Here is a 22,767-nt window from a genome sequence, read left to right as displayed (position 1 = left end):
GCCGTACCCTACCCTACCCGTACCCGGCCGGATACGGGTAGGGTACGGGTATCGGGTACCTGATTGCGACCTCTGGGATGAAGCCATGTTGCAGGCGCGGGTGGGTTGTGTCTAGGAACTTGAATTGTGAGAAGAGACAAGACGTTTGGAAATGAGTGACAAACGGTTACTCACCAGTGACTCACGGTCTACCCATACCCGGCCGCACCAGGGTCGCAAACGGGTACCCGTACCCGGCTGGGTACGGGTAGCCGGGTATCGGGTAGGGTACGGGTATCGGGTACCCGATTGCGACCTCCGGTCGACGTGGAGTGACGTCACGCGCGGGACACACAGACATTCTTGGCTCATTATAGTAGTAAATATTTGCATCGGCTCGTGTGATTTGTTGTCTCCTGCGATACCATGGTGATCATTTTTGTATTTTTTCTAATTGTACTTTGTTTTCAGGACACAGTGTGCTACAGTCGAATGTGGTTGTACTCAAATGCTAATAGTTTATTTTATTGCCAAACAATAAAACTGAACTGTAAACGTTTGGGAACCAGTGATCCTTGCCCGATGGTCTGTATTGCATGCATATGATACCATATTTCCTCATGGTATTTGATGATTCAAGCTTTAGTTCATGTAGTACACCTGTCAGAAGCTTGGTGAACTAACACAATTGTGCTTCGGTTCGATGATCTCAGATCGAAATGGACACCGTTCACCGTGACCTAATGAGTCACGAAATGGACTGTGTGTTCTTTTAAATTATTAGCAAGGGATTGAGCACACGCAGTGAGTTATGGAGGCCGTGGTTAAGAATGCATCATGCAGAACTGTATGCATAGTGAAACCATACTTTACTTTAGATCTCTCAGCCACCACCACCACCCATACTCGGCAAATAACCCCCCCTTAACTGATGCATTGCCCAAAAGGAGTACCTATCACAACTGGGACCACACCTATCATTGTGTGCCATTCCAGGCTGTACCCAGCATTGCACAACTCTGTTTAAAATTTGCTTGCTTAAATACTGATGGATAATATTGTTCTGGAAAGCCAATAGGTCAATGTACGATGTAAAACATAATTTGATTTATATGTGGTGACAGAACAAGAGTTCTGCTTAAATTTGCCTTTAAAATCCAGTTGGTCCCTCAACTAACTGCAAATTCATATTCTTTGGGTCTTTCGGTAAAGCCACGTAGATAGAAAAATAATAAAATTAATAAGAATAATAACAATATCGTCATCAGGTGAAAAATATAGCGGCAGGAAAATAATATATTCTTTCCTGCCTCAGCAGCTCTCCCTGATGACGATTGCTTGTGTTGCGATCGAAACGTCGTGATATTGTTATTATTTTTATTAATGTTATTATTTTTCTATCTACGTGGCTTAACCGAGAGACCGATAGAATATGAATTCCTGCAGTCACGAAAGCTCGAGACAAATAATGCTCATGTGAAATTGTACTGATATGTCGTGAACATCAGAAGTTTATTATCCGAGTAAATTACCAATTGAGCTATGCGGTTCTTTTTCAAGGGTGACTCAGCCAGCAGACAGACACGGCAGCAAGGGTTAACGAACACGATATAAAATATAAAAAATATAAAGTAATCTTCTTGGTTCTTTCGGTAAAGTCACGTAAAAGGGAAATAATAAAATAGTAAAAATAAAACATAATAAAATATTATTATATTATTTTATTATATTTTTATATTATGTTATTATATTATTTTCTTATGTTTTATTTTTATTATTATTATACATTCTACGTGACTTTCCCGAAAGAACCAAGAAGATGAATCCCTGCAGTCACGAAAGCTTTAAATCGAAATATAAAGTAAATCAAACCAAATGATCTCGCAAAACAATTACATACATTCGCATTTGTATTGTTTGTACGTCAATAATGTCTGTTTAAAAGAGCACAGTGATGGCAGTGTGATGATCCCCAGAGAAGCAGCTCCGAGACTTTCTTTTGAACCAAGAAGTTGCGTCAGGTGCAGGATATAACAATTGACAGTGAAATACTTACTTAAAAATTGTACTGATATGTCGTGAACATCAGAAGTTTATTATCCGAGTAAATTACCAATTGAACTATGCGGTTCTTTTGTCAAGGGTGACTCAGCCAGCAGACAGACACGGCAACAAGGGTTAACGAACACGATATAAAATATTAAAAATATATAGTAAATCAAACCAAATCATCTCACAAAACAATTACATACATTCGCATTTGTATTGTTTGTACGTCAATAATGTCTGTTTAAAAGAGTAGAGTGATGGCAGAGTGATGATCCCCAGAGAAGCAGCTCCGAGACTTGCTTTTGAACCAAGAAATTGCATCAGGTGCCGGATATAACAATTGACAGTGAAATATCTTCTTGGTTCTTTCGGTAAAGTCACGTACTTCCCTTCTACGTGACTTTACCGAAAGAACCAAGAAGATGAATCCCTGCAGTCACGAAAGCTTTAAATCGAGACAGTGAAATACTTACTTAAATACACCATTTCGAGGATAAGGGTGTCGTGAACGTGAAAATAAAGAGCGAGCAAGTTTGCATTGCACATAGAGAAGATATTGCGGCTGAAGAGACGCAGGAGAGCCCGGCTAAACTCTCACGTGGTTTTGTTTTGCTCTGTGTGTGTATGTGTGTGTATTGCAGCCGCATGAATTTGACGAATGTCGATTTGACGTCCGAGTCAACGACAACGTCTGGTACATGAGGGCGGAAGATGCCGAGGAGAGGAGAGTTTGGATGGATATCCTGGAACAGAGCAAGGTACGCTGGTTTCGGGAAACCTTCACAAGAAGAGTTGCAGTGGGGGTTTACTGCTTCATGCGGGCCGTTTGTTGCGAAGACAGGCTGAATTGTGGTGTCTCAAAGCATGTTGTTGCACCTATTACAGTGTGGTAATTGACGGCCCTAATAGCTCCTCCACTCATCACTTGATACATGATCTCAAGACCCACATTCTCTCTCCTGTTTCTTACTCGCCCTCCATTATCTGTTAACGTCAAGCAAAAGGTAACCAACACCCTTGGCAATTGGGAGTCAAACAAAAGGGTGAAGTCTTTCCTTCTGCTGCGGTTAATTTGAAATCTACGTGTAAGTGCTCGTGACACGATGGGCGGCGCAAAGAGTTTTAGTTGGTACATAGGTGGTTAGCCATGGGTGTCAGGTTGCGTGGCATAGGAGCAGCTTGGAGGGGTTTTTTTTTGTCTGAAAACTGGTTTTACTGCATGCCTCATGTGCCAGAGAAGCACGACCAAAGCCACATCCGTACATTTTTTTACGTTCAGTAAATAAACTGCTAATTCATTATACTTCCAGACAGTGTTAAATTAAACAAAATTTGACGTGCAGAATGCATTTGAGAGGTGAACGGTATTGCTATAAATAAACCAGGGCACGTGTCTGTTGTGTAATAGCATAAACACAATCATGTGATTTTATCCAGCCCCACTGAGCCTCAGTACTCTTATTCATACGGCTTCTGCATTGGGATATTTTGGCCATTTTCTTCTCATGGAGCGTTTTGTGTGTCGGAAGTAAACTTGAGTACCCGGTACGTAAGGGGGTATAAGACTCAAAGATCCATGCAAACTTGTTTACAAACTTGCTGTACTGCCATGAGCAGATATATTTCCTCTGTATATGTATCCGCCCCTCCACGTACTTTTTGACAAGAGCATACTCTGTATATCTGTCTCTCCAAATGGAACAAATACTGTTATACTTCATGTGGAGAGACTTATGAAGGGGAACCTTGGTGTTCTTATCTCTTTTGTTATTTGTATTCTGCACAACACCGCAAATTATTATTTAGTGTTATCTACTGCCATAGATGTCCTGGCCACATCACAGCCCAGTGGGTTTCGGAATATTGCTAAATCTACATGATCAATTTATGACGCGCATTTGTGATAAGCAGTGTTCAGGCTTACCATCTCTTACCTCTTAAGGTATTGGATTACATACGCGTGTCACCAAACTCGGCTCAAAAACACAATTGTTGTGGGTTTGTGACCCGCTGATTCTGTTCACATCTACAATAACCTTGGCTCACAGCTAAAATGTGCCACTTGGAAATGCTCTGCGTCGCGCATGCATATTGGGTGTGTACTTGCGTTGAAAGTTGTCACTCGGATACTCTCTCAGCAATAGTGGAGGACAAATTGGTGGTGAGCCCTCAGTTTTCATCTCCACGAGTGATCCGTGGGCAAACAGGAGGCGTCATTGTGTGGCGAGTTATTCTAGGTTCCTCGGCAAGTCAAGCGTTAACTACATACATTCCATTGGCTACAATGGGGTTGGTATTTACTCTAATGGCGTCATTCTTGCGAGATGGCATTTTGAATGTAATGCCACTGTGAGAGCTAGCAAGGAGTAGCTTTTGTTTGTTTTGTTTGTCCTCTGCAGTGCAGCAACGGCGGTGCAGTAAACATTTGCCCAAATTTGCAAGAGTATATTCAACTGTTTGAAACGGGCTATTATTCCAAAGCGCTCGTTAAGATGTCTTATGTCGTTGACAAGAGCATCCTGTGCATGAGCGACGGTGTGCGCTTCTGTCATGGTGGGTAAACAGGAGCAGGCATTTTTTAACTGGCACGTCGTCGCCGCCGTTGTAAACACGCAAACGCTAACCCAAAGGTCACTCTTCTGGGCCAAATCTCAGTTACACCGTGGTGTGTTTGCTCATTCTTGAGTGGAGTTTGTCACTGTTGCCCAGGCCTTGACTTTTTCGGCAGCGTCGGGTCAGTACCCCATGTCCCACAAAAATAAATACGTCAAAGATATCTACACGGTGGCCATAAAGAAAGTAACAAGCGGCAACTTTACCGTGCTGCGTTTTAAAAACTGATGAACATGATCTGGTCCGAGCACTGATTGTGGAAAAGATAATAACCCTACAAATTGCCCTATTTTGGCCTCTGTGAGCAAGAACTTTAGAAGATAAGCACATGAGTACAATCTGATGGCTTTATGGAGGGTCATTTACAAGATTATTCTAACAATCCTCCCCATAATAGTGGGACTTGGGTATGGCCCAGTACACCGTGCAATGGTAGGAGTGTTGACTTCAATGTTAAAGCTCTGAAAATTACGATTTCCTGTTTACGCCTTTCAGTGTGAAAATCCAATGATGTTTCACAGACATTAAAATATATGCAGAATATGCCTGACAGTCATCTCGCCGCCATCCTTGAGGAGTGCTGACTTAACGTTTTAGACGTGCACAAAAAAATTACGACCCAATCTAAACCTGCAATGCATACAGTTTATGGTTAACACGTGTGTGGCAGTAAATGGTAACTTTAAGGTTGGCTATTGTTCAAGTTTCACGTGGTGTATACAGTATGGGTTGGAGCAGTGGGAGAGTGGTTTAGCATATCGCGATATGAACCCATCAACCTAAGTTTGATTTTGCCGGCCACGGCTAACGTCAGTGGCAACTGTTATCTTCACTGGCAACTGGCCTACCCTGCACCCTCCCCCTTCAACAAGCCACACTGATGAACGTGATGAAGTGTGATCTAATAACAATCATGACTGACACAGCATGGGGAGACCTTGATCCAGTCGTGGATTGTGTATATACATAGTGTGTAAATTGTACTTGAAAAAATACTGTGATTCCTCAGTTTCAAAATAATGCAAAGTTCATAATGTGCCCATTGATAAGGGTGCATTATGCAATAGCCCTTGCAATAAATGCACGATAACAGCCGATAGCTTCTGACATTGCATACGATGCTGTACTTGGCTTCACTCTCAGCCACTGCCGTATGCAGTACATGGGATATATTTTAGGTTTTTAGAATCTCAACCTCATGCTTTTTACACCCCTGTTAAAAATGTGCCTGTGGGAGGTGTTTTGAGGCTCTCACGTGGAATTGTTGGCATTTATCTGCAGCTTAAAACATGTAATATGGAAACTGGTAATACTGGATGGGCGCCAGATTTATTTTATTTTAAAGGTCGTAAAATGAACGCATGTAACCTGCCCCCGGGTGCTTATCAGATCTATGACGTACTCTGCTTGTGGTTCGGGGGGGATCAAAGGTCAGAGCATGCCGAGTAGCCACTGCTGAGATCCTCAGTTTGAATCTCGACAGCTGCCCGTGACTCACCTGGGTTGATGTTCTCAGCCTTGGCAATATTTGGTTAATTGTCATTTGACAAAAATACTTTGACAGGGTGGGAAAGTATTCTCTCCTCCTATGTGAATTAGAGGTGACTTGAAGGGATTTCAAAGGCAGCTCTGTGGAATATGCTTCTCTGGACCATGCTATAACATGAAGGGATTGTTCGTTTTATGATGTGATGCTGATAGCATGTTACGTATAAAATCGGGGGAGAAATGTTTTTTTTTACAGTCCCATTCCTGAGGCTCTCAGTATGTGGAGTGAAATGTCTAACTTCATGCTGAACAATACACTCTACAACCATAACACATCAGAGTACTTTCCAGCACAACTGCGAAGATCTAAGCTTTAACAAAAAGGTTTAAAACGTCAATGAGATTCAGTATTTAGATGCACCTCCTGAACATGTGTAACTTCTAGCTAACTAGATAAATGTCACAACATAAGAAACAATCAAAAGCCACGTACACTTTACGTATGAAGAAATCAACACATTACAAGCTGTGTAGAATGATTTGGAACATTTCTATGAAGCTGTTCGCCATGCCTGCGAGTAAACATTGTATCCAATGCAGTTTCCAAAGTTTATATTTACTCAAGAACAGTTGTGCACAAAACTCCGACCAACCTTTACTGAGTGCACTCTTCCAATCTCTTTCATTTGATGTTCCAGCTATGTTGTGTGTTTGTGACCCGCTTGGGAAACCTGTTTGCCCCCAACAGTTTGAAGTCTGAAATGGGGGTTTGTTTAATGGTTGTTCCATTTGGGTGACCGTTAAGTAGTGAGCAGTAGGGCTTTTTGTTTAGCACAGCCGACTCTTGATGTGTATTTTTTGTAATGATTGCCTTGAACTAGAAAAGCCCTGTTCCTTTCAACCTCTGCTCTTGTGTAGCTGCAGACTGATTTAGTTGCCTGGCCAGCCCAGCTTGTGTTTCATTAACTATTGCCATCCGCTGGAGGTGAGGTGAGGTGTCTGCCCACTGCGTTTACTTATTCAACAGATGGTTGTTCAAGGGGAAGGCTTCATAAAATCCCACAGCCCTCATCAATAATTGATCACAAACAGGATTTGCTTTAAACGTGATGCATATTTATCTTTTATCTTACTAATGGTTTGCGTCTGTCTGCCTACTGGTGGCGTTTGCGACATTTAAAAATGTACACGGCAGGGAGAAAGCAACATTATTTGGAGACAAAATTAGCTGTTTGTATTAAATTCCCACTTGAATAATTTGTTTTGCATCAGTTTGACCTTACGTGTGCAGTCATGTTTTATACTAAGAGTGCTTTCTGAACAACTGCTTTTAGCTAGATTTCCAAAAATACATGATAAAACAAAAAATATCTGCACGTTTTTTCTATTAATTAGCAGGAAAAAATACCGATCAAAAGGATGAATGATGCCGTTCAACGTTTAATGTTAAACACAAAAAAATAAATTGACACTGCAATAGAACACAAACACAAACCCGGCACATTCATCAATAACGGCGCCTCGAAAAGGGGATATATAAATAATGAATATGTTAGGAATTTTATGGACAATGGTTCTTTCTCTGCTATCAGGAAGGGAGCCATTGCCTGTAATGTCACCTTTTAATGTTATTGACGAAATGTATTGAGTTTTTATTTCACGTTTGCTTTCTTGACCGAGTTTGGGTCTTTTCTGGTTGGAACTAGGAAGGTAAGTCTGTGCACCGGTTGTGTGTATGCGTGTGTGTTACGTGTGCGTATGCTACACTACCGCTTGTGGGGAGCAGTAGTGTAGTGGTTAGCACGCTGCGCCACGAATCTGGCGACACGAGTTCGATTCCCGCTTATGGCTAACACCAGTGACGATTATCTGAACCGGTCATGGGCCTCCTACCCGAGGTGAACTCGGCCTCAAATTAGTACCTCGTGCAGTGTGTAAACATCGCCACTGGGGAGACAAAGGCAGCCGGGTTTGGTGCTGGCCACCCACCCCCTCGTGTGCCGTGCCAGCCTTCATAGATGCTCGCTAACAGCACTTGCTCCAACAGTCTGCTCAGGCTATACGGGGGATATTTGACTGTGTGTGTACGTGTGCCTTGTCGTTTCCACGTGCCCACGGCTTGCAGCAAGAAATCATCAACGGCTCGGACTTTAACTTGCGCCGCCATGGCTCCTTGGCCTCCATCCTGTCGACCACCAGTGCCTTTTCTACCACCTCCATATCCTCTTTCAAGGTGGGCAGTTGCGTGTGTCAACAAAAAACAACACAAATGGCTAAAATGAAAACCGTGACAATAACCTCAATGACGAAAAATATTTTCCTGAAGCCCATTGCTACAAGGAAATGCTGACCCTGGCCAAATGTATCTTTGTTCCAGGGTTTGTTATGCGTACCTTCTTTTGCCTGGATAATCAATTTTGTTATCGTCGGTGGAGTGGTGCCGCAGTGGATTACGCGCTACGCCTTGAACCCTGCGACCTGAGTTTGATACGTGGCCATGGCTAACGTCAGTGGCGAGTGATATCTGATCCCCAGCCCTCCCCACCCCCTCCGACCCTCACCAACCGGCACAGACCATCGTGGTGGTAATGTAAGGTCGAACAACCCCCTTTATCGACACGGCTTGGGGAGGCCTTCATCCAACAGTTAATTTTAGATTATCAGGCTTTCCTATTTTTAACGGTGAACTACGCATACAAGGCATTAGTCACATTTGTGGATATATTTTTTTATGTAAGAGGTGTTTTATCACGTGTAATATGTGGTTTCAAGGTGGGTTGTGTGTAATGAAATAACAAGGGTGTGATGTAGAACTGGAATATGTTTTAAACAAACAAAAAATAGCTTGGAAAAGTGGGACACCTCATTTGTTAATTGTCTCATCAGCACATTTCTGCACATTCATCGGTTTTAATTTACACGTGTTGAAGACGCGATGCCATTTCTCATGAACTCTTCATGCCACAAAGCAGTGGTTCCCAACCTTTCACACACCTGTCAACCCCTTTTCAGTACCTACCTTATTACAGACCAATTCAGACTTTATTGGTCCCCCCGTGCCCTTACAAATCTCAACGTTCATCCTACAAAGTCGAGGGAGAAGCACAAACAAATAGACACATTTTTTTTGCCCGCATTGAAACGGGTGTACACCGTATGGACCTGAAAACTCAATATCCCTGTTCAAGAATACAGGTAAACCGTATGGGTTGACAGGTATGCTTTCAGGACCCCTCTTGCCATAAAATAACATGCCTCGAAAAGCACCGGAAAATGCTCATCAAAGAGTTACTGAAACTATATATTTTTTTCAATTGGTCTGAATAGTTTTGCAATGAGCAGTACAAAATATAGCGTGTAGGTGAAAAAAGTAACTGCGACAGTTCCACACAGTGCTTCCCACGGTCTTGCAGACCACGAGTGTCTGGCGGGTCACAGGTATGGGAACCACTTTTCAAGAGTCCCATTACGTACGGCAGGAGCAGTGTTTGTTGTTGATCTTGTTATTGCACTGCTTCTATAGGTGTATTGATGCTTTTTTTCCTCGCTTCTCAGGTACAGAATGAGTGGATTACGTACTGTTTTTGTTTGGCCTGTTCGTCACTGCCACACATCTGATGATGGAGCTGTTTGTTTTGTGTGTACATGCGAGTGCTTTGTACGTGTGTTTTTGTGTGTGTGCAGACCCTTTCGCACACACAATGGACGAAAGGAATCTAAGAAATGAGTGTGAATGAATAACTTATCTTTTATTACTGTCGCTAGACCGCTGTTTACGTGACCTCCCAAAGCAACCCTAAGAAAAACATGTCTCTTTTTAGAGCAAAGGTCACCAAAGTTTGGAAAAAGGTTAATGCACAATCTCTGTTCTTTGTAATCTGTTTATGCTCTTCCAAAAGTGCAGACCTCGTGTGTCATCTTCGCAGTTCATCTTTTCGCATCTATCGGTTAATAAAGCCGTGCATTTGCGCACGCTCTCTCTTACAGTACGCGGGAATGACGCGCATGGGTTAAAAATGGACATGTCTTCATCAGTGTGGGAAACGTGACCTGCAATTTGGAAAAAACAATGTAACGTCCTGTGTCTAGTAAGACGACGAGAGTCACAATTTACGTTTGTTCGTTTCTCAATCCGCTTGTCCTGGTGAGGGTCGCGGCAGCATGTTGAGTGGGGTGGTCCAGACCTCCCTTTCCCTGGCGACGGACTATAACTCTTCCTGGGGAATTCCGAGACATTCTCAGGCCAGCCGAGCGCCAGTGTGTTCTGGGCCGGCCACCCGGGGGTCTTCACCCAGTCACAATGTTTTTCTTTATTTGTACCATCTCGTTATTTCCATCATCGTTAGCAATCATTTGGACATAATTTGCCTAGATTGCAAATAATCTTTCTCACACACTCACGATTTGATGCAAATATCACGAGCATTAGGGGGGCGGGGGGGGGGTCATGGCGCAACAGTTCACGACGCCTTGCCCTATCAACCTGGCGACCCGAGTTAAATTCCCGGTCACAGGTCACACTGCGAGTGATATTGGAATCAATCAGTCCTGGAGCCCCCCAACCCCCCATCTGCTTTCGCTGACCTGCACTGACCAACATGGTGAAGTATAGATTTGAAGCTTTCGTAACTGCAAGGATTCATATTCTTAGGTTTTTTTCGGTAAAGTCGCGTAAAAGTAAAATATTTTACTTTTATTAAATTTTTTTTTTACCTACGTGACTTTACGGAGAAAAAAACCTAAGAATATGGTGAAGTATGGTCAATCGACATCCGTGTGTATTATAATAGTCTGAGGAGGCCTTTGTCCTCCAGCAGCATGACAAAGGACCATAACTTGTCATAAATTATCACGAGCATAAGACGATATTTTAATCGACAGGTTGATGCATCGTTGCACACTTAACGCATGCCAGATTCTGTCTGTAAGTGAAGATGGTCTCGCGGGAGCACGTTTTCCAGTTGCAGAGGTTTGTGGTTCTGAGCCCAGTGGCTGCCCTGGTTAATACTGCAGGTATACGAACCAAACTTTACGCACTGCCTGCTTCACCGCGGATGTTATAGATCCCATGACGTTATACCAAAAATAATAGAACGTTGAAAATCTATTACAAATGACGTAATCGGGTCAAGCCGTCCCCAGAAATGAGGCTATTTCATACTCTACCCATCTGTGAAACATAGTGCCTTCGTGAAAGCCTCATGCCACAACAACAGCCCACATTCGAATTGTGTACGGTCGATCAAATGTGCTCTTGTGACGCTGTGAGTTTCGCCCGTTCCGCGCTGATGCCCCTCAAATCCGTGCTTGCAGCGGACACGGGGGCTGAGGGAGAAGCTGGCGGAGCTGGAGACGTTTCGGGACATCCTGTGCCGCCAGGTGGAGACACTGCAGAAGTATTTTGACGCCTGCGCCGACTCCAGCAGCCTCGACGTCCTGCACCGTGATCGTGGTGAAATGCTCCGGCAGAAAGCATTGTCCCTCCTGCCCTCTTGTCTCTCTCTCTGTTATCACAAGGAGGAAGCCAAGCTGGCTGTGTGTTTTGCAAACCTCAGATGGCTCGCAACGCATTATATACATCCAGTGTTTGAAAAGAGCTGCAACTCTGTCATTGTTCCTCTCAGAAGGCGCCCGTGAGAACGTCCGGCGGGGAGATTGAGTGATGAAATCAGCTTGTGTGTAGGTACTAGGTGGATTAATACGTAGCAGGATTGTGGTATATGGTGATTGGCTTGGGGAGGACCTCATCCATCAGTGGATTGTTTATGGCTAATCTGTAATTACGTGAAAGGGATAGCTCCAGATTTGTATTGGCCCTTGCCCTTCTGTTAGGTGTTGACCCTGGACATGTGTTCATTCACTTAATGAAGTGTTCTCTCAGTGGGGGATTGCTCATTCTCTTTTGTTACCCCCACAGCCTTGAACCCCCTTCCCCTATCCATCCGTACTGTCATCTCCCCTGCCCTTTTTTATTCTTGTTGGTTCTTTCGGTAAAGTCACGTAGAAGGGAAATAATAAAATAATAAAAATACAACATAATCAATGACGCTGTCTTTCCGACAGACCTGTTCTTCACCTGAGGACGGCTGCTTGCGTTGTGGCTGAAACGTCGTGAGAATTATTTTATTATGTTTTATTTTTATTATTTCCCTTTTACGTGACTTTACCGAAAGAACCAAGAAGATGAATCCCTGCAGTCACGAAAGCTTTAAGTCGAAATTTAAATCCCCTGCCCTTGTTCAAGTCCTGCCTCAAGAACTTCCTCTTTTCCCCCCTCTTCCTATGACTAACTGCCTCTTTCGACAAAATAATATGCACGCTGCTTACGTGTATCATCTTGAGACGTGGTTGCGTTTAGATGTAACTTGAACGTAAAAATATATCTACATAGTATCGTATTGTAAACAAAGGATGATGCTCATTTCTTTGCAGCTGCGGGCGATGATGATGATATTCTACATGAGTCAGGTGTGCACGGACCCCACCTCCTGAATGGCAACAGCGGGCACAAGGAGAAACGTGAGAGTGAGTGCCTTGTTTGTTTGCTACCGCAGCAGCCGGCCAACCTGGGCGATCTGCCTCTTTGTCTGCTAGGATATGCACCTGTCGGCAAAACCATTGCCGTGTGCAAAGGTGTGCACTGACGAATTGTCAAGCCGGTGTCGCGTATAAATGTCATTTATCCTGGAAAGACTGAAGGTTACATCTTCAGGAGGGTCCTGCACCCAAAAAACACCCAAAAAACAGCCGCCGTACGTAATAACCTTTGTGTATGAGAGGCACACAAATACAAAGCATCCACCAACGCTTGCTTTCAAAGTGCTAGTTTATAGGTGTGCCCCACCACGCCCAACATCGAGGTTCAGTCAGGAGAATAGGCTCTTGGCATTAGCTTAGTATTTCAGCTGTTCAACCGGTAGTCGGTACAGTAGCATTTGGGATCAAACGGAATGACGAAGATATAATGTTTGACTTAGGTTTGTTAATATTTTCATTATGAATCCACCTACAAAGGCATTTCAGTGCTATTTCATAGTTCTCTGAACAAAGCTTGAAAGAATAAATTCTATTGAGACATTTCTAGTTTAATTTGTAAAGTTAATGTTGCAGTGTGTGCATGTTCTTCACCCTAAAGGTACTTTGAAATGTCACGGTGATCTTTACGCATGCTGTGAACTTTTACACGTCGGCACACTCGCAGAAACTTTACATTTCCAATTCTGCTCCAAATAAAGTCAATTTACTCTTATATTTTACAAATGTAATCATTTCATCGTGCACGCACCCTCCTGTCTGATGGGTTTCGAGTCGTACCACGTATTGTTAGGCATGATGCCCGATTTCGATTTAAAGCTTTCGTGACTGCAGGGATTCATCTTCTTGGTTCTTTCGGTAAAGTCACGTAGAAGGGAAATAATAAAATAATAAAAATAAAACATAAAATAATTCTCACGACGTTTCGGTCACAACGCAAGCAGCCGTCTTCAGGTGGAGAACAGGTCTGTCAAGAAGGCAGACCTGTTCTCGACAGACCTGTTCTCCACCTGAAGACGGCTGCTTGCGTTGTGGCCGAAACGTCGTGAGAATTATTTTATTATGTTTTATTTTTATTATTTTATTACTTCCCTTCTACGTGACTTTACCGAAAGAACCAAAAAGATGATGCCCGATGTTTCGCTCTTCGTGCTGGGAGCTTTTTCAGGAACTGAATTTGAGCCGAAGCTCTCCCAGCACATGGAGTAGAATGTCAGACATCGTTCCGAACAACGAACAGTAGAATCTGAAATTCCTCGGGAGGGAGCTGTGCGGCACAACGACGAAAGCCTGCGGTCGCGTTATTGACACGGCCTTTTCCACCGCTGTCACAACGGTCCCCTTTGCCTCGCCGCCGTCCAGTGTGCTTCACGGGCCCCGGCGGCCGCGTCAACGGCCTGGACTTCAAGGGCGAGGCCATCACATTCAAAGCGACAACGGCGGGGATCCTGGCCACCCTGTCCCACTGCGTGGAGCTCATGAGCAAGTGCGACGAGAGCTGGCAGAAGCGGCTCGATCGGGTGGGTCTCGTGCCGCCACACTCTGCACTGCCCGTCCGAGTAATACGACGGTGTAGGTTTTCGCAGGTTGTGTTGTGTTATAAAGGTCGTTGAGGCGACTTCTGAAATCCGTCTTTTATTCAACTTGTATTACAGCTTTCCTTCACACTGCTGGCAGGCAGCGCGAGAGGGATAGATAAAGAGAGACGCACCGCCACGTGGCAACCCGGAGCCCCGCTCCTGCGTTGCCCCCTTCCTCTGTTCGTTCCCGTTCTGAGCCCATGTCGTTCGTCTCCACCCCTATTTAATACCCGGGTCACGTGGTTCGTTTCCACCAATCCTGGTTAGCCTCCATGGAATCTTCCAGGCCCCCTCGTAAGCTGCCGGGACCACGTCCCTGACTCATCTCCCCATTGGCTGTGGCTCAGGCCAGCAGAACCAATCATCTACTTACAGCTGTCACCTTTCCATTACGTTAGGGCCACGCCCCTAGACTTCCCCCCATTGGCTATAATACAGGACCGGCAGAGCCAATCATCATGACGAGTTGTGATACGTCATTGAGCCGAATATATCCTTACATTACAGTTGTATGGCTGCCCGATGTGTTTTCGGGATGTACCGTGCGTCGTTCGACGTGACGCCCGATGTTTCTTTCCACGCGCTGAGAGAGCTTCAGCGACTAAATTGAACCTGCTCACTGTCCCCCTTTGAATTATAAAAAGCAGCAGCAGGCAACCCTACACAATTGAGGGAGAAATGAGCCGCTCAGTTTATTTTCCTAAAGAAACTCAGAGTGTGAAGCTAAATGTCGGGCATCATGCCGAACAGCACGCGGTAGCAGAAAATACATCGGAGGGCTAGCCGCCTGAATTGTGAGGTTGCGTTTCGCTTGTTATTTTGTAGGGCAGTTTGCACAAGTTGGTTGGTGAGAATGTGCATGCCATTGCGTGCATCATAACTTGGCCCCAGGGGGTTCCCATGTGCTGAAATTGTGAGTAATTTTGTTAAATGGGCCGTGGTTTCCTTTACATGTTGCTGGAAAAGCATCCAGGCTGAGGCTTGTTCCAGCAGCAGGCAGGAAAACTGATTTATTTTTCACAATTATGCTTTCTTCATGACCAGATGGGAGCCTTTGGTAAGTTATACAAGCAACAGAATCGTTAACATTTGAGAAGGTAATGCACTTTGCAAGTTAATAAATGCCTCCCCTTGCTTATGACATTACAAGCTCTTAAAAGTTCACTTTTGAGCATGCTGCATTGGAGGGATGCTGCCGTAGTGTATTAGCACACTGGTCTTACAATCCACAGGTCGCAGATTCTATGCCATCTCGACAATTGCAAGTTTCTTAAAGCGTCCTGCCTCTGTCCACCCAGCATTGTAATCAACTGGTCGGTCGTGTACGGTGGGGCCCAAGTTTTGGTCCTCCCACCTGTCTCAAAATGTCTGGCCAGTGTGCAGGTAATTATCCTTTAGAGGGGCTCCCCAGAACTCTCCCAAATAGAGGTCCATCAGTCAGCTGTAGCATGAGCAAGCAATCGCAGAAAACCACATTGTTACACGGTGGCTGTGACAGGAATTGAACCTCCCGAGCCCGTGATGAATGGCACAGTGGTGAGCGGGTGTCTTCCCCTGACTGGTCACCGTGTCCCAACAGGAGGTGGAGAAGAGGCGGCGGGCGGAAGAGGCTTACAGGAACACCTTGGAGGAGCTCAAGAAGAAATCCTACTTCAACGGACCCGATTACGAGGTCTGTTAATTGCTTAGGGTTTGGTCATTTGTGTCGATTGAGCCGTCGTATCGATTGCAGTTAAAGGAACTGAATGGTGGGACTGGAATGAGCGCAGTTTTTGGGCATGTTAACGAGATGAGTTGGGAAGTATCTTCGTGAAACCACACACTTGATATTCCCTTTATTGTCCGTCATGAGATGTGCTCTTGAAATCGGGCCAGCATCCCCATCAGGTTATTATATTGAAACTTTTCTATTCAGAACCTTCACAGCGAGCAAGTCAGAAACTGGCCCACAGATTTGGTGCGCAAAAGTACTCCTGGAGTCACTTAGGTTGTTCTCCTTATTCAATTAAATTAAACTTCATGTATAATAGAGCCTTATGATAATTACCATCTCGGCGCACTTCACAAGGTTACGATTATCCAACATTAAAGTACAACAAGTAGTAAGATTACAGGAATTTTTTTATTTATCCAAACAAGGGGCACACCATTTATATGCTCTGTAAAGTGTATGCATTACATCTCAATCAAACCAACATGTTTAATTGTTATGGCTGAAATAACCCAAATTAATTCACAAACCAAATTTTATTTGATTAGTTTTTTTGTGCAGTCGTCATTTCCTGGACTAAGACCGCTAATCTTTTACACTCTAGAACACAGTTTTTATCATGGGCTGGCTGGTACCTGGATTCAAATCCAGTATCTCAGCGATTAGATTTCAGCATCTCTGATAATGTATTATCCCCCTAATACCACCCAGCCACGTCGCCAAGTCAGTCTCAGGGTTGCTCTCTCATGCTAAAGTCCAGAGCTAAGTCGAGGTGCCCAGGATGTGTGTGCTCAGTCACATTGCCAGTAGTAAAATCCCACACAAGTTTTACTGGTTGCCTGCTGTAATAAGTTTCAGTGGAAGATACAATTCCACTGCAGGTATGGTACAGTGTGTTCTCGAAATTCCGGGCATGTATGTATGTATGTTGAACTTCTTTCGCACTGTATGTAGCCATCCGTGCGAATCGGAGGTGCGGGGGAAGGACAATAAACTAAACACGAAAATCAGTTCTAAAGAAATGAGTTTTCAATCTAGATTTAAAAGTGCATAGCTCCAGTGGCTTCCTAATATCGGAGGGAAGAGCGTTCCAGACGTCCACACAAGCGCATCTGAAAGCGCACGATGCAGTGACCACCGTCTATTCGATGTTTAGCCAAAAAAATGTCAGTTGGTTTGGTGCCCCCGGTATATCCATTCTTTTTTACGAAATAATGATTTACATGCAGTTATTTTTCTCCAATGTACTGCTTGTAATGCTATTTATATTGCGTGTAACATAAAAAAAAATTAAAAGAGAGGTAAAAAAACCCAACTGAAATCACCAAAAATCACAATCCAATTCTGGAAGGCGCAAATCCACTTCTACAGTGGTTACTACACAGTTCAATACGACAGTGAATCTGCCCGGTGCATGATATTTCTACACAGCGTGGAAACGCAGCTAACAGCAAGTCGGAATTTCTTTGCACGCTTGTTACATTTTTTTAGCTTCAAGAGTGCGACTTAAAAATTTTCCTTGCTTAAATAATAATTTATTTTCTCTTTTTCACCTACGTGACTTTACCGAAAAAACCAAAGAGTATGGACCCTTGCAGTTACGAAAACTTCAAATCTATAATTAAATAATAATGTTTTTTTAAAATACACAACGATGTCGTTCATGTAAATTTACATCTTACAATCGCTGGGGAACCACAGGGAAGATGGAAGGCAGCCAGGTGGTGTGCTATTGCCAACAATTAAAACTTTAAAAAAAGCTTTTTTTTATTGTACCAAGTAAGGCCCCACTGAGCTATGTAGCTTTTTTATAAGCGACCTGGCCACAAATGAAGTGGCTTATCACGTGAAAATGTATAGCAGCCAAATATTCTAAACACGTGTTTCTAAACGTGGTGGGGAAAAACCTGAAGACCTGGAGAAAAATTAATGCGACAATGGGGACAACATAGAAACTCCAAATATACAACAGGCATCATGGTTGGGATCGAACCCATGACCTGTATACCAGGCAAGGCGGTTAACATCTCGTACCGTGGTAAGTTAACATCTCGCCACCGTGGCGCCCGAGCTCTGCAGTCCTCTATGAATTAAAATGTTCGTGGCCAATAAGTGAGCGTTTGTTTGTACATGTGGGAGGAATCCAGAACACTCGGAGAGAACCCACACATGCGAGGGGACAAGACATTATCCCACACGGATGGGACAGATGATATTAGTCTGCACTTTGCTCTACTATCTTCTCCTAGAAAGCCCAGGGTATGGCACCTCGACGCCAACCGGATGGGGAAATGCCCCTATATTTGTGTAATCCAACACGTTCCTTCGGAGTGGGCAGGTAGGAACATGGTTGGAAAGCGCATTCGCGCGATCCGTGTCACGCGGCGCAAGCTGCGTGGGGCGGCGCGTCACGTGGTGCTGAGCCCGCCCAAAGCGCTCTGAAATACAAATCGAGGGCGTGGCTATGCACGACAGACAGACAGACAAATAATCCCTGGTGGGCAGTGTGGAACTGTTGTTCCTACCTGTATTAACCTTCACCTCCACAGTGCTGGATTGCAGGCATGCGCCACCACTGCCGGGCTAGATCATTTGGGGGTCCCTCAAAAAAAGCCCTATTATATTCCGGGACGCGGTACATAGCCAATGTTTTTTCGGGGATAAGCTCGTTGGATGAATTCACGCAATGCTTATATATAGCCTCAACAACAGTGGCAAGCGAGCAGTGTTGTTGAGTTGCTATTCACAGTTTAGGAAGGAAATGGAACATAAACACAAAAAATGCGCAAAGAAGCTTGGAGAGAGAGAGAGATTGATACTAGGATTTACGTAAACTATAAATTGTCTTTAACCTGGATTTTAGATTTTTTTAAGTACAGGTTAAAGACAATTCTATTTTTAACTGTAAAGAAAAATAAGTGTATTTGGGCAGGACATGCTACTCGGAGGGATAATGGCCAATGGTCTGGAATGAATGGAATGTGTCCCAAATATATCTACCACGAATGTACTCGGTGTTTAGGTATGAGGTGGTTTATTAAAACTCAAGATGATGAGATATGCCAACGGCCTGGGGAGACTTTCATCCAGAAGTGTATCGATCATGGCCGGTGATTTTGTTTAATCAGTTAAGCATAGGCCCAAAATACCAAGTAGCAAGCAACAACAAAGACCATTAAAGGTATAATACGTAAGAGTGAATACATTTCTTGAATTGGGAAAGACACGATGGGAGGGTATTTCAAAGTCAAGCAGAGGAGGAGCAAAACGGATGTGATAAAGATTAACTGTTGAAGATTTTAAATTCAATTTTGATTTGAAGCTTTCGTGACTGCAGGGATTCATCTTCTTGGTTCTTTCGGTAAAGTCACGTAGAAGGGAAACAATAAAAGTATTTAAACATATATAATTTTATTTTCTCCCTTCTACGTGACTTTACCGAAAGAACCAAGAATATAGTTTAAATTCAGTACGCGAAGTGAAATTTTTGCGTTCGGTTTTGGCACCAAGCCACGGTCGCCAGTCAGCACGCGGAGTGGAATTTGTGTGCGGCTTGGGCATGCCAGCGTGGGGTCTCCAGGAAGCACTCGCAGCGTAGGTCTTAGTTGGGAGAAACTCAATTGACCTCAGAAGATTTCGATTTAAAGTTTTCGCAAGCAGCCATCCTCAGACCAGGTCTGTCGGGGAGACAGCGTCTGAATTCAGACGCTGTCTCCCCGACAGACCTGGTCTTCACCTGAGGACGGCTGCTTGCGTTGTGGCCGAAACGTCGTGAGAATTATTTTATTATGTTTTATTTTCATTATTTTATTACTTCCCTTCTACGTGACTTTACCGAAAGCACCAAGAAGATGTATATAAATGTTTAATAAAGTACAGTACTGTACAGTAAATGATTCACTAATCATCGGTAGCATCCAGGTCAGATAGAACACTAGATATTTTTGTGGACTCGTTTCTTGCGCGGACGATAGTTACACGCCGCCAAATACGCATTCACGTGATAGTGAGGGTAGGGGGTGATTTTATTGCTTCCCGCTCGGTCGCGTATGAGCGGGTCCACGTACTCTTGAGACCCTTATTGTACTGCGTTTATGCTTCACTTGCTGGAAGCTTCTTCAAGCCCAGGCTCTTGAGAACTGAATAATCTTCAGGAACTGATTTTAAGAAGAAGGTTGAACTTGAAGAGGCTGCCAGCACGTGGAACGAAATGTCAGACATCGTGACGAGCATTATGCTGTGCAACCTGAAAACAAATTGGAACCATTCAGCGCAATTGCAAAAAGCTACGTGGTGGTGTAAAAACTCGTATCGCCAGAAATTACTTGCAACAACTGGTGGTGACAGCGAGGGAAAACTGTCCATTGACTTTCATGATCATAACTTGCACATGCCATGTCATGATTTACCACCGCAGCAAGCAGTTAGGTTCTGCATATTCAGGGTAGCGATTCGAGTCTTTTTCGTCGTGTTTTTTTACCACGTTTGTAATTTTTTACCCTTTTTCAGTCCTTGCGCAGGTTTTGTTGGTACCATTATCTTAATTGTATCGCTATTGGCATAGCATTTGTATGGATTGTAAGTAATCCATTCTCAAGCGTGTGATTCGATGCCAGCATCATGAGCTTAAGATTCAGCTTTAATAATCTGAATCGACACATCACTGCATGCTTAACCTGCCATTATATTCCTGCACCGTCATCAGTAGTAAAGTTAGCGATAGTAAGGTTGAAAACAGAAAATAAACATACCAAAAGCCAAGAGTTATTGCCAAAGAATGTCCCTTTGACATTTTACTGAGTTATACTACAATGCAACGTTTGTGTTGCTAATGGGAATATTTGTAAGAAGCAGTGTACATTCAGCAATAGGGGTGCTGTGGCTGGATAATAAATCATATTTAGAAGAGGGAGCGGGTGAAGGCAAGAACCGAACACGCAACTTGCCCAGGGCAGATCTATTAAGGAGAGGAGCCACACCCTACATGCATGCCCCCACTCCATGAGAGCCAGAAAGCACAGCACGTACAAGCGATTTGTTCCTTGCTCCAGTATGAAGAATAGGGGGGGTGGATAGCCAGCACTGCACCCCACTGCTCTGTTGTTACCGCACGTACTTCGGTGCTTTGCGTCAGTGTTTCGCGCCTTCACTAACCTGCACTGACCAGTGTCATGAAATCTGGACAAATCGCCCCCATGATCTGCACGGCATGGGGAGTCCCTCATCTAGCAGTGGATTGGCAAAAGGGCTGTCTGTACGTGTTTAATGTGCAATTTAATTCATTATCGTGACCTCAATCTAGTCCTATCCATGTAGAAATTGTCCATAACTTTTAATGTCACATTTAATCGTATGCTTTTTTTTTTATTTTGCCTCACAAGAGGTGTTTCATTTGAACCTCATGGCGGGACCCCGGGGGGCCCATAAGCCCCCGGCTCTCGCGCAAACTGCGTTGCGACGTCATTTGATGTCTGTTGAAGGCGAGCGACACGGCAATCTATTCCGCTCGACGAGCTCTACACGATGCGCTAATCAAAGTTTTGTTTATGACTACGGCATTCGTCCTCGCTTCTGTGCTTGGACGACACGACAACAGAATGATCCGCGCCAGGTGGGTCGCGGCGTTCATGTGCGCGGTGGGACGGGGTCGCCAAAAATAAAATAATTACGATTTTGACTTACGTTTATTTGGGACCCTGAAATGCACCGCTCGAGTTTGAAGTCACGTGGTGGCACAGGCCTGTAACCCAGTGCTTTCGAAGCAAGTTGGCGACAGCGCTGCAGCTGGTTGCAGTCCCGGGTCGCTCTCACAGCTTGTCAACTGCTTTCGAATGACTCCGAGCTTGGCTCCGCGCCTCTGAGTTGCGGCCGTTGCGTCCGCAAATTTGCACGCGTTGTAAATTGCATTATTATTATTAAGAGTTTGTAGTTGACGTATATTTATAAGAATCTCAAATCTGTTGCATCGTGGTGTGGCCAAGAGATTCCAGCACGGCATGTGTTGTGAACCCATCTGTGCGGACCGTTTCAGCGTTGTCACCTGGTACACGTGGGTTTCCTCTGACTTCTCTGGATATCTTTCCTGTGGAAAACACTCCTTCATGTAACTGGCAAACACATCCCAATGCAAGGACCCTTCCTAAAGAGTCTTTAGACTGGATGGCACTATCCTGGATAAGGGCAAGCAACAAAGTATCGATCTTGTACTTGCTGTCTTGCTCTATGGGCCTGATAGTCGGATGCTTCAGGGGGCCACTGTTGTGTTTTTTTTTTTAATAAACATTTTTTATCATCATTCAAGAACACAGAATACAGTGGGAATTTCAAAAGGAGGGCAAAAATAACAGCTAACGTGTAACAAGCTAGAGTGCTAGACGTACTGAAAAGCACGTCTATGCAGAATCTTGGGATGCCATGGGATGACTTTGTGTCCAATCTATAGGCTACTGCGGAAGACTTAAGAAGAGGCTTGCTACCTTCACGATACCAGAACACCAAACATGGCACTTGGGGCACGTGGCTCGACGCTACCTCTTGGTCGAGCATGCCCACAAGGTGCTCTCGGCTAGAGAACCTCATGTCTGGAGGAGAATGAGGCTGAGGGGCTGGCCACAGGACTCGTAGCTTCATAAAATGGACTGCTACTGATAATTGTTTTTTTACCCTTCTATCTGGCAACATAACTGACACCTTTTTTACAAGGAGTCATGTTTACATAGACCACAATACCTGCAGTCATAATGCAAGTAGGTATTGTGGTCTATGTAAACATGACTCCTTGCAAAAAAAGGTGTCAGTTTTGTTGCCAGATAG

General features: G+C 44.2%; 1 protein-coding gene and 1 long non-coding RNA gene across 3 annotated transcripts in view; one reads left to right on the top strand and one right to left on the bottom strand.

Annotated features, from left to right (window-relative positions):
* LOC133361321 (uncharacterized) overlaps positions 1 to 22,767 on the bottom strand; it is a 329,555-nt gene that overhangs the window by 162,699 nt on the left and 144,089 nt on the right. The gene's annotated exons all lie outside the window — the stretch shown is intronic.
* LOC133347148 (ceramide transfer protein-like) overlaps positions 1 to 22,767 on the top strand; it is a 48,538-nt gene that overhangs the window by 12,091 nt on the left and 13,680 nt on the right. Inside the window, exons 2-7 of one of the 2 annotated variants that reach the window (XM_061559303.1) lie at positions 2,670 to 2,786; positions 8,255 to 8,362; positions 11,443 to 11,581; positions 12,562 to 12,648; positions 14,026 to 14,183; positions 15,823 to 15,915. In XM_061559303.1, coding sequence (XP_061415287.1) covers positions 2,670 to 2,786; positions 8,255 to 8,362; positions 11,443 to 11,581; positions 12,562 to 12,648; positions 14,026 to 14,183; positions 15,823 to 15,915 — 702 coding nt within the window. Of the gene's footprint in view, positions 1 to 2,669; positions 2,787 to 8,254; positions 8,363 to 11,442; positions 11,582 to 12,561; positions 12,655 to 14,025; positions 14,184 to 15,822; positions 15,916 to 22,767 lie in introns of both variants that reach the window. The other variant, XM_061559214.1, reaches the window with a different exon arrangement.

Source organism: Lethenteron reissneri, chromosome 1 (genome assembly GCF_015708825.2).
Source record: "Lethenteron reissneri isolate LAM-NWPU_2019-01 chromosome 1, ASM1570882v1, whole genome shotgun sequence".
Taxonomy (NCBI): Eukaryota; Metazoa; Chordata; class Hyperoartia; order Petromyzontiformes; family Petromyzontidae; genus Lethenteron; species Lethenteron reissneri.
This window is presented reverse-complemented; position numbering and strand designations above follow the sequence as displayed.